The 13,404-nt window shown below is 56.3% G+C and overlaps 2 protein-coding genes across 8 annotated transcripts; one reads left to right on the forward strand and one right to left on the reverse strand.

The window, feature by feature from the left end:
* Positions 1–1,159: 1,159 nt before the first annotated feature.
* LOC124092995 (double C2-like domain-containing protein gamma) lies at positions 1,160–7,511 on the forward strand. Of its 7 annotated transcripts, none has more exons than XM_046445047.2 (13): positions 1,160–1,272; positions 3,475–3,561; positions 3,715–3,786; positions 3,895–4,250; positions 4,411–4,490; positions 4,565–4,636; positions 4,807–4,916; positions 4,995–5,130; positions 5,248–5,301; positions 6,594–6,751; positions 6,842–6,923; positions 7,035–7,131; positions 7,203–7,511. In XM_046445047.2, exons 4-13 carry the CDS (start codon positions 4,010–4,012, stop codon positions 7,385–7,387), a joined length of 1,215 nt encoding a protein of 404 aa, XP_046301003.1. In that variant the 5' UTR covers positions 1,160–1,272; positions 3,475–3,561; positions 3,715–3,786; positions 3,895–4,009; the 3' UTR covers positions 7,388–7,511. The 7 variants fall into 7 exon arrangements, with proteins under 7 accessions (XP_046301003.1, XP_058435428.1, XP_046301004.1 ...); XM_058579445.1 differs by having other exon boundaries at positions 1,161–1,276; positions 3,715–3,790; XM_046445048.2 differs by having other exon boundaries at positions 1,161–1,276.
* A 228-nt stretch (positions 7,512–7,739) lies between these two features.
* Positions 7,740–12,501, reverse strand: Ndufv1 (NADH:ubiquinone oxidoreductase core subunit V1). The gene is made up of 10 exons (XM_046445046.2): positions 12,331–12,501; positions 11,156–11,238; positions 10,912–11,082; positions 9,989–10,172; positions 9,527–9,716; positions 8,929–9,141; positions 8,599–8,765; positions 8,272–8,353; positions 8,013–8,158; positions 7,740–7,906 (listed from the first exon to the last, which is right to left on the reverse strand). Exons 1-10 carry the CDS (start codon positions 12,400–12,402, stop codon positions 7,820–7,822), a joined length of 1,395 nt encoding a protein of 464 aa, XP_046301002.1. The 5' UTR covers positions 12,403–12,501; the 3' UTR covers positions 7,740–7,819.
* Positions 12,502–13,404: the final 903 nt, after the last annotated feature.

Here is a 13,404-nt window from a genome sequence, read left to right on the forward strand (position 1 = left end):
CCATTTCATTTCGCCCTCAACAGTCCTCTGGCTGATGAGATTGGAGCTGGGGTGGGGGGATGGATTCCTTGCTCCAGCCTCCGAAGGCTGGGACAGGAGTGTCAGGCTGCTGTGCTGTGCATGCCCCCCCACACCTCCTGTTCCCTGTGCCTGGCTCACCCCTGTTGGGCTTTGGGAGTCCAGAGGGGAATGTGGAGGCCCCTCTCCCTGGATGTCACTGTGCAGTTCCAACTTGCTGAGACCCTGCTGCAGACCAGGTGTTGTGTGGAAGCCATGTCTGTGCTTCAGCCAGAACCTGCCCTGTCCTTCAGAGGTGGTCACATGGATAACAGTGGGACTGTACCTTAGTCAATAATAGTGGAATTAAACATCAGTTATGTAGACCAGGATTCTGTAAGCGAGTGAGGGCTAGACAATCTGAACTTTGCATGGTGGAATAGGAGGAATTCTTGGGCAGTACCAGGACAAGTAATAGAAAACTCCATTCACTAGCTAACTCTTCCTGAAGCGGACTGGTGATCACACACTCCTGAAATAACTAGCTTCAGGTATGGCTGGGTCTAGGGGTTCAGGGTCTCTCCCTTTCTCTTTTAAACTGTGCAGGGGCTGTCTCTAGTCCAGAAACATAAGAGATGAAAGGGCAACAGCTTCCTATCAAAAGAAAACACCTCTCGCCGGGTGCAGTGCACTCGCCTGTAATCACGAGTTCAAAGCCAGCCTCAGCAAAAGCTAGGCACTTAGCAACTCAGTGAGACCCTGTCTCTAAATTAAATATAAAACAGGGCTGGGGATGTGGCTCTGTAGTTGAGCACCCCTGAGTTCAATCCCCAGTAGCTCCTCCACCTCCACAAAAAAAAAAGTAAATAAAGAAAAAAAAAAAACACCTCTCCTGGCTGTCTAACTCAGGATTGCACTTGATTAGCCTCCCTGGTCACATGCCCTTTCCTGACCCCAGCACATGGCATGTAGGATTTAAAGTTTATGGATTGACAGGGCTAGGGGTGAATCCCCTGCACTAAAAGTAGAGAAGGGTGGCCCTTAAAGAACACCTGAGGGGCACATCATTTAGACTCAGCTCTAAGACCTGAAGAGGTGAAACTACTAGAACACACACAGAGGAATCACTCCAGACGTTGGTCTGGGCGATGATTTCTTTTATAGGACCCCAAAAGCTCGGGCAGCAGAACCAAAGATAGACAAATGGGACGACACCAAACCAAACGCTGCACAGCAAAGGAGAAAATCAACAGTGAAGAAACACCGGGAGAAAATGTGGGTGAGCCAGACGTTTGGTAAGGGGCTAAGGTTCAAACTCTACAGCAAGAAAACAAACAGCCCAATCCAAAAACAAGACGTTCTTAAAAGAAGACATTGCAATGGATGTAGGGAAAAAATATTCAACATTCTAAGCACCAGGGACATGCAAGTCAAAACCACAATGAGATCTTACCTCAACCTGTTAAAATGGCAATTTTTAAAAACATTTATTTTTTAGTTGTAGTGGGGCACAATACTTTTATTTTTTTATTTTTTATGTGATGCTGAGGATCGACTCCAGGGCCTCGCACGCACTAGGCTAGTGCTCTACCGCTGAGCCACAGCCTCAGCCCTAAAATGGCGATTTTTTTAAAATGAAAGAGGGCTGGGGCTGCAGTTCTGTGGCAGGGCACTTGCCTAACGTGTGTGAGGCCCTAGGTTCCCTCCCTAGCACTGCAAAAAAATAAAAAATAAAAAAAATAAAACCCCAAACAAACCACAAAAGAAGAGTCTGGAGCAAGTGCAGAAAAGAGAACCATTAAATACTCTGGGTGGGACCATAACTAATATGTATAGCCATGTTGGAAAACAGTATGAAGGTTCCTTGGAAACCAAAGGGAACTACCATATGACTTAGCACCCCGCTTCCAGGTACATACCCAAAGAAATCAAAACTGGTCTGTCAAAAAGATACCTGCCCGGGCTGGGATTGTGGCTCAGCTGTAGAGCGCTTATGTAGCACGGGCGGGACCCGGGTTTGATTCTCAGCACCACATAAAAATAAAGGCATTGTGTTGTGTCCATCTACAAAAAAAGATTCTCCCTCCCTCCCTCCCTCCCTCCCCCTCCCCCCTCTCCCCTCTCTCTCCCCCTCTCCCTCTCCCTCTCCCTCTCTCCTTTAAAAAAAAAAAAAAGATGTGTGCCCCCCTATTCACTGCCAATAGCCAGAACATGGAATCAACCTAATGAATGGATAAAGAAGATGTGTTACATACACACATGGAGTATTTTTCAGCTTTAACAGAGGCAATTCTGTCATTTGCACCAACACAGATGAAGCTGGAGGGTGTTATGATAAGCCAAATAAGCCAGGCAAAGAAGAGCATGACACCAACTCACTTTTATATGGAACCCAAGAAAGCTGAGCAGGGTCTGGTGGCTCAGGACTTGGGAGGCTGAGGCAGGAGAACTGCAGTTCCAAGGCCAGCTTGGGAAATGTTGTTTGACCCTGTCTCAAAATAAAAAAATTAAAAAGTACTGGGACATAGTTATAACAAGACATCCATTGAACCCCATAAATATCTACAATTGTTATTTCTTGGTTAAAAATTAAGAGACCAGGGGCTGAATGTGTGGCTCAGTGGTAGAACATTTGCCTGGCATATGTGAGACCCTGGGTTCTATCCTCAGCACCACATATAAATAGATAAATAAATAAAATAAAAGATCCATTGAAAAAATACGTGTGTGTATATGGGGCTGGGATTGTGGCTCAGTGATAGAGTGCTTGCCTCAGATGTGTGAGTCACTGGGTTCAATTCTCAGCACCGTATATAAATAAACGAATAAAATAAAGGTCCATCAACCCTACAAAAATATTTTTAAAAAAGAAAAAAAATGTGTGTGTGTGTGTATATATATATATATATATATATATATATATATATAATTTTATACATATATACACACACACACACACATATATATATATATATATACAATTACATACATATACATATAATTTTTTTAAAAGATTAAAAGATCACCAGGAGAGGGATGCTGGGCAGTTAAAGCCAGGGAGTCAGGTAGGCAGGGGGCTAGGTCAAAGGTCAGTTCAGGCAGAAGGTGCTGCTGGGCAATGCAGGGAGGTGAAGGGACGAAGAGCAGGTGGAGAAGGGAAGGGGGCGGCTCACCACATAGAGGGCCACCATGGGATTAAGGAGCGCCTCCTTGGTGAGGAGACAAGGGACACCCTCAAGGATGGGTTAGGATTGTATTCCCAGCCAGGAGAGCGGGTAGAGGGGTGTCCAAGTGACCTTGAGCTGGCCACCTCAAGGGGTCTAAATAGCAGGGCATGCTCCCCTGCACCCCGCTCCCCACATAAGCCCCCATCCCACCTTCCCATGTGCCCCCTCTCCACCCCGCAGGGTCTGCCCCCCAGGGCTCCCTCCTCCCCACCTGACCCTGCCTTCTCACCTCCCTCCTCCTCTCCTGCAGCCCTCACTTCCCATGCTCCTCCGCCACCCCTTTCCTCACCTCCGGCCCTCCAGCCTCCTCACCCGAGAGCGGGACCGCCTGACCCTGGTAAAAATAACTCCTTTGACAGCGTGTGAACAGAGGGGCAGCGGGAGGGGAAGCTGAGCCCCAGCACTAGGGAGGGGCCCTTGGGGGGTGAGGGCGGGAGGTGCCGGCTCCTGATTCTGAGTCTTTCTCCTGCTCTGTCACACCCCTGCCCAGACGGTCACCTCTGCCTTCCCAAGCGCACCCAGCGCCCGCAGCTGCGAACGAAGCCCGGTGGAGCAGCTCTAGGTTGGTAAGGAGCCCTGCGGGCTGCCTCCCGACACGCCCGTGCGCCCCCAACTCGCCCCGACCCTCCAGGCTGGAGACCTTGACCTCAGGACCCCCGCTCTGCCCTAGAACGCCCCTGATGGCCTCAGCGATGCCTCCTCGCTCCGTCTCGGTGGCCGGGTGCGTTCCCCCAGTCCCCAGTCCGTCAGGGTCGCTCTGAGCCGGTCCGCCTGTCCGAGCCCCCATGGAGGGCACGGCGCCCCCGGGCCGGCGGCGGTCGCCGAGGGTGAGCATGCAGGAGCACATGGCCATCGATGTGAGCCCCGGCCCCATCCGGCCCATCCGCCGCATTTCCGACTACTTCCCGCACTTCTACGCGTTTGCTGAGCCCGCGCTGCACACTCGTGACCAGCGCGCTCCGGCCATCCTTTCTGCACCCCCGCCGCAGCCTGACCCAGAGCCACCGGGAGACTCGGACGACAGCAGTGAGTGTGTGTGTGTGGGGGGGGGGGCAAGGGGGTACCCCCAGGATGGTTTGGGGTGTCCCTAGCATTCCCGTGGAGGGGCCAGGCAGAAGGCACCGTGCCGTGGAGAGTGGGCAGGTGAGCCGAGCTGGCTGCTGACCCTACCTGCCACCTGCCGTAGCTGCGCTGGGCACCCTCGAGTTCACACTTCTCTTTGATGCGGACAACAGCGCCCTGCACTGCACTGCCCATCGCGCCCAGGTGAGGATGGGGCGGGGTCCCTGGGACAGGGGGCGGGGCCACAGGCTTACCCCACATCCACTTTCTGTTCCCAGGGTCTCAAGCCACCGGCCTCAGGTTCTGTTGACACCTACGTCAAAGCCAATCTGCTGCCAGGGGCCAGCAAGGTGAGGGCAAGACCCAGGTCTCTACTGCTGCTCTCTGGCAGGTCCAACCCAGGGCACCCACCTGGCCCCAATTTGTCCCAATCCCCAGGACTTAGACCTCAGTTGCTGGGATCAAGGAGGCAGGGCAGGGGGCCAGGGAAGGTTTCTGACCCACCCCACCTGGTATCCAGGCCAGCCAGCTTCGGACCCACACCGTTCGGGGTACAAGGGGACCTGTCTGGGAGGAGACACTCACCTACCATGGCTTCACCTGCCAGGATGCTGGGCGCAAGACCCTGCGGTGAGAATCCCTGGGCCACCTGGGGCAGGGTAGGGGGATGGGGTTTGACTGGCCAGGTTTGATACTGGCGGCCACCAGGCTGTGTGTGTGTGAAGACCCTCGGCTGCGGCGACGGCGGCGGGCACCACCCCTGGGGGAGCTGCGGGTGCCCCTGAGGAAACTGGTGCCCAACCGAGCCAGGAGCTTCAACATCTGCCTGGAGAAGCGGAGGCTGGTGAGGGGCCAGGGAGCCCAGGGTGCCGCTGCAGGGGACAGCGGCCTTGTGATGGGGTTGCTGGAGAGGGAGGAGCAGGGAGGGGCACCCTGAGGTAACTGGGCCCTGCTTTTCCAGACCAAGAGGCCCAAGAGCCTGGACACAGCCCGGGGCATGTCCCTGTATGAGGAGGTGAGATTGCTGAACGGAGGAGGGATGGGATGGGCAGGCCTGGAGGCCCAGGCTGCAGTGGGTCAGGCAGGACGTGGGTGGAGTGGGCAGGGGTCCTAGCCTAGGTGGGCTTGGAGGAATTTGCAGCCACCTCTCACAAGCTCTGTGAGCCCTTATAACCCTGGGGAAGCCCGTGGCTGGGCAGGCTGGGGGGCACTCTCTGGCCATGGCAGCATGGGAACCCTGGGGCAAACCAGAAGCCCCTGAGGGCACAGCCAGACACAGACCTGGCAACTTTTAGGTAGAGGCGGAAAGCTGGAGGTGGAAGGGCTGGGCAAGGTGGGGGAGAGAACAGGCTCTGCCACCAGGGTCAGCATGGGTGCCATCCTGTGGCTGGTTGTCATTGACAGGCCCTTGTTAGGAGGCAGCAAAGGTAACCAGTGGGCTTCTTCGACCCCACCTGAGACCACAGACCTGGCCAGAACCCTTATGGCCCTGCAGGGGAAGGCATCCCTAAGGCCTAGGGTGGGCCCTCCACCCACTCCTCTGGGAACAAAAGGGCCTGGCGCCCTGCCCCCTAGTGGAGACACGAGTTGCTGCAGTTGTGGATTAATTACACCCAGGTGGTGGTGGTGGACATCACCAAGCACCCTGTCATACCCACCTCCTGTCCCAGGACCAACGTACAACACCACAGCGCCCAGTGGCTGCTCACCAAGCACTCCGGTGTTACTGAGAACTGCCTGTGACGTGGTGGCTGGGTGTCCTGCAGTCATTCTACTCAAAGCATAGGAGGAGACACTTTCTGGCATCCTCCAAGCTGTGGGCACCAGGGTCCCGTAGTATGGCAAAAGACATTATTCCCAGAGAAGTAATGGATGGGACAAAGAGGATAGGTTTTGAAACTGAAGAGATCTGTTGGTCCCTGGGTACAGAACAGTCTTCCAAAGGTGCCCCTGTGGCACCAGGCTGGTCCTATAGGCAGTGGTTATGGGCACTTGCTGAAGGCCACACAGGAAGCTCCTGTCATGTTTGTGGCACTCAAGAGACCATTATTATCTACCTCCCCTCCATGACAAAGATGAGCTGAATGGACCAGCAAGCCCCTTTCCTCCAGCCCTGGAGGGCACAGCTGACCCATAAGGTCCTTTCTAGGGTACCAGATGAATGGCTATTTAGGGAGATTGCCATAAAATTAAATTGAATTGGCCCAATTTCTCTGCAGCCAGTTTGAGCCTCCTCTTGGGGCCTGGACACTGGTGGGGTGGTAGACTTTGGGCTGGATGGGGTCTGACCAAAGCCTTTACCTGCAGGAGCAGGCAGAGGCCGAGACGGCTGGGGAGGAACGTGGGCGCATCCTGCTGTCCCTGTGCTATAGCTCCCAGAGGGGGGGCCTGCTGGTGGGCATTCTGCGCTGTGCCCACCTGGCCCCCATGGATGCCAATGGCTACTCTGACCCCTTTGTCCGCCTGTGAGTGAATTGGTAGATGGGTGGGCAGGCAGGGCAAGGTGGCAGTTGCTCACCTCTCCAGGGACACACCTGACTTGCCCATCTCCTCAGTTTCCTGCATCCAAACTTGGGGAAGAAATCTAAATACAAGACCAGTGTTCGGAGGAAGACCCTGAACCCCGAGTTCAATGAGGTGAGCCAGGGCTAAGCAGGGCCCAGCCACACTTGGCCTTGACTGCTGAGCCACCCTGGCCTGGACCTGTTTCTGAGATTCGCCTGCTCCCTCCTGCCCCTTTCCCTGCAGGAATTCTTCTACGCAGGCCCCAGAGAGGAGCTGGCCCAGAAGACACTGCTAGTGTCTGTGTGGGACTATGACCTGGGCACGGCAGATGACTTCATCGGTGAGCAGGAATGTGGGGCACTGGGGGGAGCCCTATGGGCTCCTGCCAACCCTGATCCGTGTCCCTGGTAGGTGGGGTGCAGTTGAGCAGCCAGGCCAGCGGGGAGCAACTACGCCACTGGTGTGAGTGCCTGGGTCACACAGACCACCGGCTGGAGCTGTGGCACCCGCTGGACGGTGTGCCCCACCAGCTTGGCGACAAGCCAGTACAGGATCCTGCTTGCAGACCTGCCCCACAGTGGCCAGGACACCCCTGAAGCTGGGAGGATCCAGGGGACTGCCCCACCTGCTGTACCCATTCCCTTGACCCAGGGACGTTTCCTATCCCCTTTCACATTCACCCCACCACAAAGCCAAAATAAACATCTTCTGGCCACACCAGATCTGTCTTCTCTGGTCACGCACCCCACCTCCCCTGCCATCACCTTACGGGGCAGACAGATGCCATTCTCCTGTCTCCCACTTTCCAGAGGCCTTTGCCAAACCAGGCTCCCAGTCCCCACCACATTCTGCTTCCTACACTGAGGGAGGGGGATGTGACCACATCTTGAGAGCAGGACTGAGGAGTGGCAGGGAATGGCAGGGTAAAGAGCAAAGTCACAGATGTGCTGCAGTGGGAGAGTGGGTGGCACTTGCTTTATTGTCCAGTATCCAGACAGGAATGCAAGGCAGCAGGCCGGGGTTTGGGCTCAGGAAGCAGCCTGCCGGGCCTGGTGCTGCTGGGCAAACCGCTGCATCCGATCCTCAAGCTCTGGACGAAAGTGTCGGATGAGACCCTGGGAGAAAGGAGGAAGGCACTGGGTGAAACAGAATCCAAAAATCTCCCCGTCCTAGGCTCTCAGCACTGCCCACACCAGTGACGCGCAGCAGCTCCATGCATACCTGTACAGGCCAGGCGGCCCCATCGCCCAGAGCACATATGGTGTGGCCCTCTATCTGCTTGCTGATCTCCCACAGGGAGTCAATCTCAGCTGGCCGAGCGTCCCCCCTCACGAAGCGAGCCATCACCTTGTTCATCCAGTCCACACCTGAGGCCATAGCAACAGGAGAGGGCCTGATGGTCTCCCCAGCCAGGGCACACGCTGGGGTGGGAGCTAAGTGGAACCGAGACCAGTACACCCCAAGTTGCCCAGGTGCTCACCCTCGCGGCACGGGGTACACTGGCCGCAGCTCTCGTGCTTGTAGAACTCAATGAGGCGGGCGATGGCTTTCACGATGTCTGTCTGGGAGACAAGGGACAGTGAGCAGGTGCCCCTACAGCACTCCACTGGCATGCTCTGGCTTCCAGTGAACTCTCCTGCAGGGTGGCCTTGCTACCCTCCTCTCCTTCCTCACAACAGCTCAGGTTGTGACAGCAGGAAGCTGAGAGCTGGTCAGAGGGTTTTCAGAGAGGCCCGGGGAGGGAGGCAGTGGCCAGGCAGCACAGGGAACACCAGCCAGGTGTGAGGGCCACCCTTATCACCCTTACCGAGCGGTCCATGACGATCACCGCGGCTGTGCCCAGGCCTGTCTGAGCCTGCACCAGGGCGTCGAAGTCCATCAGCACCGTCTCACATACAGACTTGGGGATCAGTGGGGTGGACGAGCCGCCAGGAATCACAGCAAGGAGGTTGTCCCAGCCACCGATGACACCCCCTGGGGCCCCAAGTTAGTCCCCAAAAGGATGATGGTCGGGGCTGGGCTGGCACACCTGCCGAGTCCTGAGCCTGGACCTTTGTCAGCCCCAGCCTGAGGTCCTCCCACTGGGCTCTCTTTGTGGACGCCCACCACACCCCTCAGGGCTGGCCCCCAGCCTCACCAGCGTGTTTCTCTATGAGCTCCTTCAGCGGAACAGACATCTCCTCCTCCACAGTGCAAGGGTGGTTGACGTGGCCAGAGATGTTGAATAGTTTGGTACCCGAGTTGCGTTCTCGGCCAAAACTGGCAAACCAGGCACCCCCGCGGCGACAGATGGTGGGGGACACAGCCACTGTCTCCACATTGGCTACGGTTGTGGGGCAGCCGAACACTCCTTCAGGGAAATGAGAAAAGAGACAGTAGCCGCAAGGGAGTGGCCAGGTTTCCTGGCAGTGGGATTTGTGGGTCCTGCTCCCGGGCAGGGCTCCTGCTCTTTTACCCTCAACATTCTCCCCCGCCACTGGACCCCAAACTCCAGAGGTGCCGTATTGTCTGCTCACCACCATGCCCCGGCTCCAAGAGCAGATACTGCCAAGGCACAGAGTTTGAAGGGGCTTGGGTGTCTAATGTGGGGCTGAGACAGGGTGGCACGGGGAGCCTGTGCATTGTTACCACCCTCCTCTCTCCACCTAGCCTGGAATGCACTCAGAAATACCATAAGAGCCCCTGAGGGGGACTCCACAGGACAGCCACAACAAGCCCAGGGCTGGAGGGCTTACCTACATCTGCTGGGAAGGGTGGCTTCAGGCGTGGCTTGCCCTGCTTGCCCTCGATGGACTCAATCAGGGCCGTCTCCTCTCCACAGATGTAGGCCCCAGCCCCACGCACCACAAACACATCAAAATCGTAGCCAGAGCCACAGGCATCCTTGCCAATCAGGCCTGCCTCATAGGCCTCTCGGATGGCCACCTGTGGGACAAGGGTGTCAGCCTTGTAATTTCAGGAATCATGGAGCCCCTGAAGGCTTCCCAAGGTGAGGCTCTAGAGCATAAAGGAAGAGCCCAGAGAAGGGGGCTTTAGGAACCAAGTCCTGATCAGGATACATGCAGAAGTGGTCACTCCTCTCCCAAGTGGACACCTGACAGACCAGTGCTAATAACTAAGATCAGCTGTGCTGGGGAAGGGCATGCAAGCAAGTACCCGCTGGCCACCTTCTGCTTGTTGATACCCTCTTTGCCCACCTGCAGATTGGACGCCTCATTGTAGAATTCCCCACGAATGTAGATATAGGCAGCACGGGCGCCCATGGCCCGGCCCCCCACCAGACAGCCTTCCACCAGCTTGTGAGGATCGTGGCGCATGATCTCCCGGTCCTTACAGGTGCCTGGCTCCCCCTCATCTGCATTCACTACCAGATACTTGGGCCTGTGGGAGCCTGCAGGTCAGTCAGGCTACAGGCCCACCAGGACTGAGTCCTCCACCACATCCATCCCTGTTCCTTCCAGAGGCTTCAAAGATGTCTCCACCAATAGTCAATCCCTCTCTACCCTCCCAACATGTCCCCAGGGGCTCTGCTTATTCACCACCGATGACAGGGAGCTCACTGCCTGATCCATCTTTGGGCAGATATGACCACAGGAAAGGTCTCTGTTTTGCTTAGCCCAATACTCTCTCCCCGTGTTTTCCCTTGAGAGCCAAATTCTGCTCTTGGTTACAAAGAGCATTCCTCAACCTTCACATCTCTGGGGCCAAAGGAGGCAAAGTAGCTGATTTTTATTATTTACTTTCTGTGTACTAACTAAAGTACAGGCAAAAGCCAAATGAACATTATCTCTTTGGTTCCAGCAGGATATCACCATATCCATGAACAAAAAGGAAACACGAGGTTCACAAAAGATTTCCCAAAGCTCTAGACTTACTAGAAGGCAGAACTGGGATTTGAACAGCGGAGCCAGCCTCAATATCTTGTATTGACTATGCTAGACCACAACACCTCCCCCAAGGAAGCGCAAAGAGAACTGGAGTCCCATCCACTTGAGACCTGGGAACGTATTCTTGCCTCATTCATGCTACAATGTCTAAGGACACAGTCCTAAGGGTCAGACAAGCCCTAGCCACCCACAAAGTCTCTCCTGCGACCATGTCTCAGGCTCCCCTCACATACCTGCCATCTGAAGGCTTATTCATGAAGCTCCACTTGAGCCCAGTGGGGAAGCCAGCACCTCCACGGCCCCGCAAGCCTGATGTCTTAATCTCACCCAGAATCCAGTCGGGCCCCTTCAGCAGGATCTCCTTTGTCTTATACCAGTCACCTCGACTCTGGGCACCTTTCAGCCTAGACAGGGTGAGGAAGACAGTGAGGGGAAGGCCCTGGCAAGGAACACAATAGGCTAAGGATACTGTCTCACCTCCAGTCATGACGGCCATACAGGTTGGTGAAGATGCGGTCTTCATCCTTCAGTGAGCCAAATGTGGTTTTCTTGGGTGCTGTCTGAGGAGACCGAGTGTCAGGAGACCCAGCAGAGCTCTGGGGGCCAAGAGGGGTTGGGCCAGAAGCTACAGATTCTTGGGTCCTCCTGCTTAGGAGGGGCTGGGCCAGGGAAGGCAGAGGCCTAAGCCTCAAAACTTTTTGAAATGTTACACCTATCACCATCACTTAAGCACTTCCCGCACAGAGATACTGGCCTAAGCACTTTATAGCTCAAGCCTCAATTTATCCTCATGACAACACTGAGATGGGAATGATTTCTTTCATTTTGCAGAGAAGTAAACTGAGGCTCAGAACAAAAGGAACTTATGAAAGGTCACGCAGCCAAAAGTAGCAGACGGTTCTTTGTTTTAGTTGTAGGTGGACACAATACCTTTATTTATTTATTTATTTTTATGTGGTGCTGAGGATCGAACCCAGGACCTCACACGTGCTAGGTCAGCGCTCTGCCACTGCGCCCCAGCCCCAGCCCCAGCAGATGGTCCTTGAGTCCACCTTTTTTCATGGCCTGGCACCAAACTGCCTCCCAAAGCCCAGAATGACAGCATCTTACCAATGGTACTAAGGGCAAACAGTGTTTACTGAGAGGAAAAAAATGCCCCACCGGGGCTGGGACGAAGGGGCCGGAGGGGACCCCCTGGGATAAAATTGAGGGGCGGGGACTGGGAATCCACGTGACTAGCGAAGAGCACCCAGCTCCGGGCTAAGAGGACCTGACTTTTAAGGGGACCTTAAAAGCGCTTCTCGGTCACGAGGGAGCAGAGCCTGGAGGAGGAACCCGGAGGTGTGCATCCCTCTCCGAAGCTGTCTTCTGCATCTACAGAACGGGGCCATGACCCCTTCTCACCCGACGACGCTGCAAGGAAGGGACGCGAGACTAGGATGCTTTACAACCCGCACAACTTCCCGCTAGGCCTGTGAGACCAGCGGGCAGGGAGCCGCACTGCGCGTCGGCCTCCGCTGCACCGTGCCCTTCTGCTTCCCGCCGGGCCCAGGGAGAAGGGAAGGGCTCTGCAGAAGGCACCGCAGAATCCAGGCACGCACGGCGCGCGGAGGCCCGCGGACGCCCCGGGCCCGATCCCGGCCGGGCCTCACCGTTTCGCTGCTGAAACGCACAGAGAGCCGCGCGGGGAGCGACCCGCCGAGCAGCCGTCGTGCCGCCAGCATCGCGGGGGCCAGGCCGGTCACCTCCGGCTGTCACCTTCACAGCTCGGAGGCTGAGGAACCAGCGCCACAGAGACGTTAGGCGGCGCACAGGAAGAGCGTCACGCTCCCCCGGCCGGCGACGCGCCCAGGCACCCCCGCGCCTCCCGACTCCGCCCCGCCCCGCCCACTAGGGCGGGAAGAGGGCAGGGAGTGGCCTGGCTGTCGCTGGGGCGTCTGGGAGATGTAGTCCCTCTGGCCTCAGGCCGCTCTCCTCCCTCCGCGTGTAGTCGTTTGCCAGTCAGCTGCCAGCGGCGGTTCTTTCACACGCCTAGTAAACAAACCTATCACGTGGACTTCTGTTAGGTCCTGGTGTGTTTCACTTCCTATAGGCTCCGTGTTTAGTGTGCACCTGCTGTATGCACTTGGGGGGAGGAAGGAGGAATCAGGCCGGTCACAGCCGGATCCTCATGACTCCGAAGTCATGGTGCTGCCCCAGTCCTAGCCCTGCCGGACTGAGCCTTCACCCCCACCCCGTGCATCCGTGTGCCGAGGAAGAACGCTCCTTAGCCGCAGAGAGCCCGGCCGGCTCCAGGGCAGGCGGGTTCTTCGCGGAGGTCTTCCCAGGGGATGCGGCTGCAGCCCTGGTTGGAGTGAGGCAGAGACAAGAGATGGTCGGAAGGTGGCCCATCCCCTTGTCGCGCTGCTGAGCTCTCTCGGCCCTTGTCAGGAGGATCCAGCACCTCGTGCTCCTGCTCAGATTCCCGGAACGGCCCCTCCTGCCTTCGGAATCAGGCCCTGGCTTGACTTTTAAGGGCTCCACCATCCCTTCCTCCGCCGAGATCATCATGCCCAAGCCCCTGCTGCGATCCCCGGCCACCGTTCCTGGCCTCATTACGCTGTAGAGGGTTTTGTGGCCGTCCCCCTCATCCAGTTTTGTCCTCTGTCCTTTTGGTAATCTAACTTGGTCATTTTCAGTTGTGTGCAGCCCTCAGCTCTGGGACCATGCCCTGGTCCCCATGTAAG

Source organism: Marmota monax, unplaced genomic scaffold (assembly GCF_021218885.2).
Source record: "Marmota monax isolate L192 unplaced genomic scaffold, Marmota_monax_Labrador192_F-V1.1 WCK01_AAM20220418_F8-fsc00038, whole genome shotgun sequence".
In the NCBI taxonomy this organism is placed as follows: Eukaryota; Metazoa; Chordata; class Mammalia; order Rodentia; family Sciuridae; genus Marmota; species Marmota monax.

Excerpts from the sequence above, each read along its gene's own strand:
- LOC124092995 (XM_046445047.2), top strand. The coding sequence starts at position 4,010 with ATGGAGGGCACGGCGCCCCCGGGCCGGCGGCGGTCGCCGAGGGTGAGC. Across the intron at positions 6,924-7,034 it reads TGAACCCCGAGTTCAATGAG|GAATTCTTCTACGCAGGCCC; the intron begins GTGAGCCAGGGC and ends CTTTCCCTGCAG. Across the intron at positions 7,132-7,202 it reads CACGGCAGATGACTTCATCG|GTGGGGTGCAGTTGAGCAGC; the intron begins GTGAGCAGGAAT and ends TGTCCCTGGTAG.
- Ndufv1 (XM_046445046.2), bottom strand. The coding sequence starts at position 12,402 with ATGCTGGCGGCACGACGGCTGCTCGGCGGGTCGCTCCCCGCGCGGCTC. Across the intron at positions 10,173-10,911 it reads AATAAGCCTTCAGATGGCAG|GCCCAAGTATCTGGTAGTGA; the intron begins GTATGTGAGGGG and ends AGGCTCCCACAG. Across the intron at positions 8,766-8,928 it reads GCTCATAGAGAAACACGCTG|GGGGTGTCATCGGTGGCTGG; the intron begins GTGAGGCTGGGG and ends TTGGGGCCCCAG.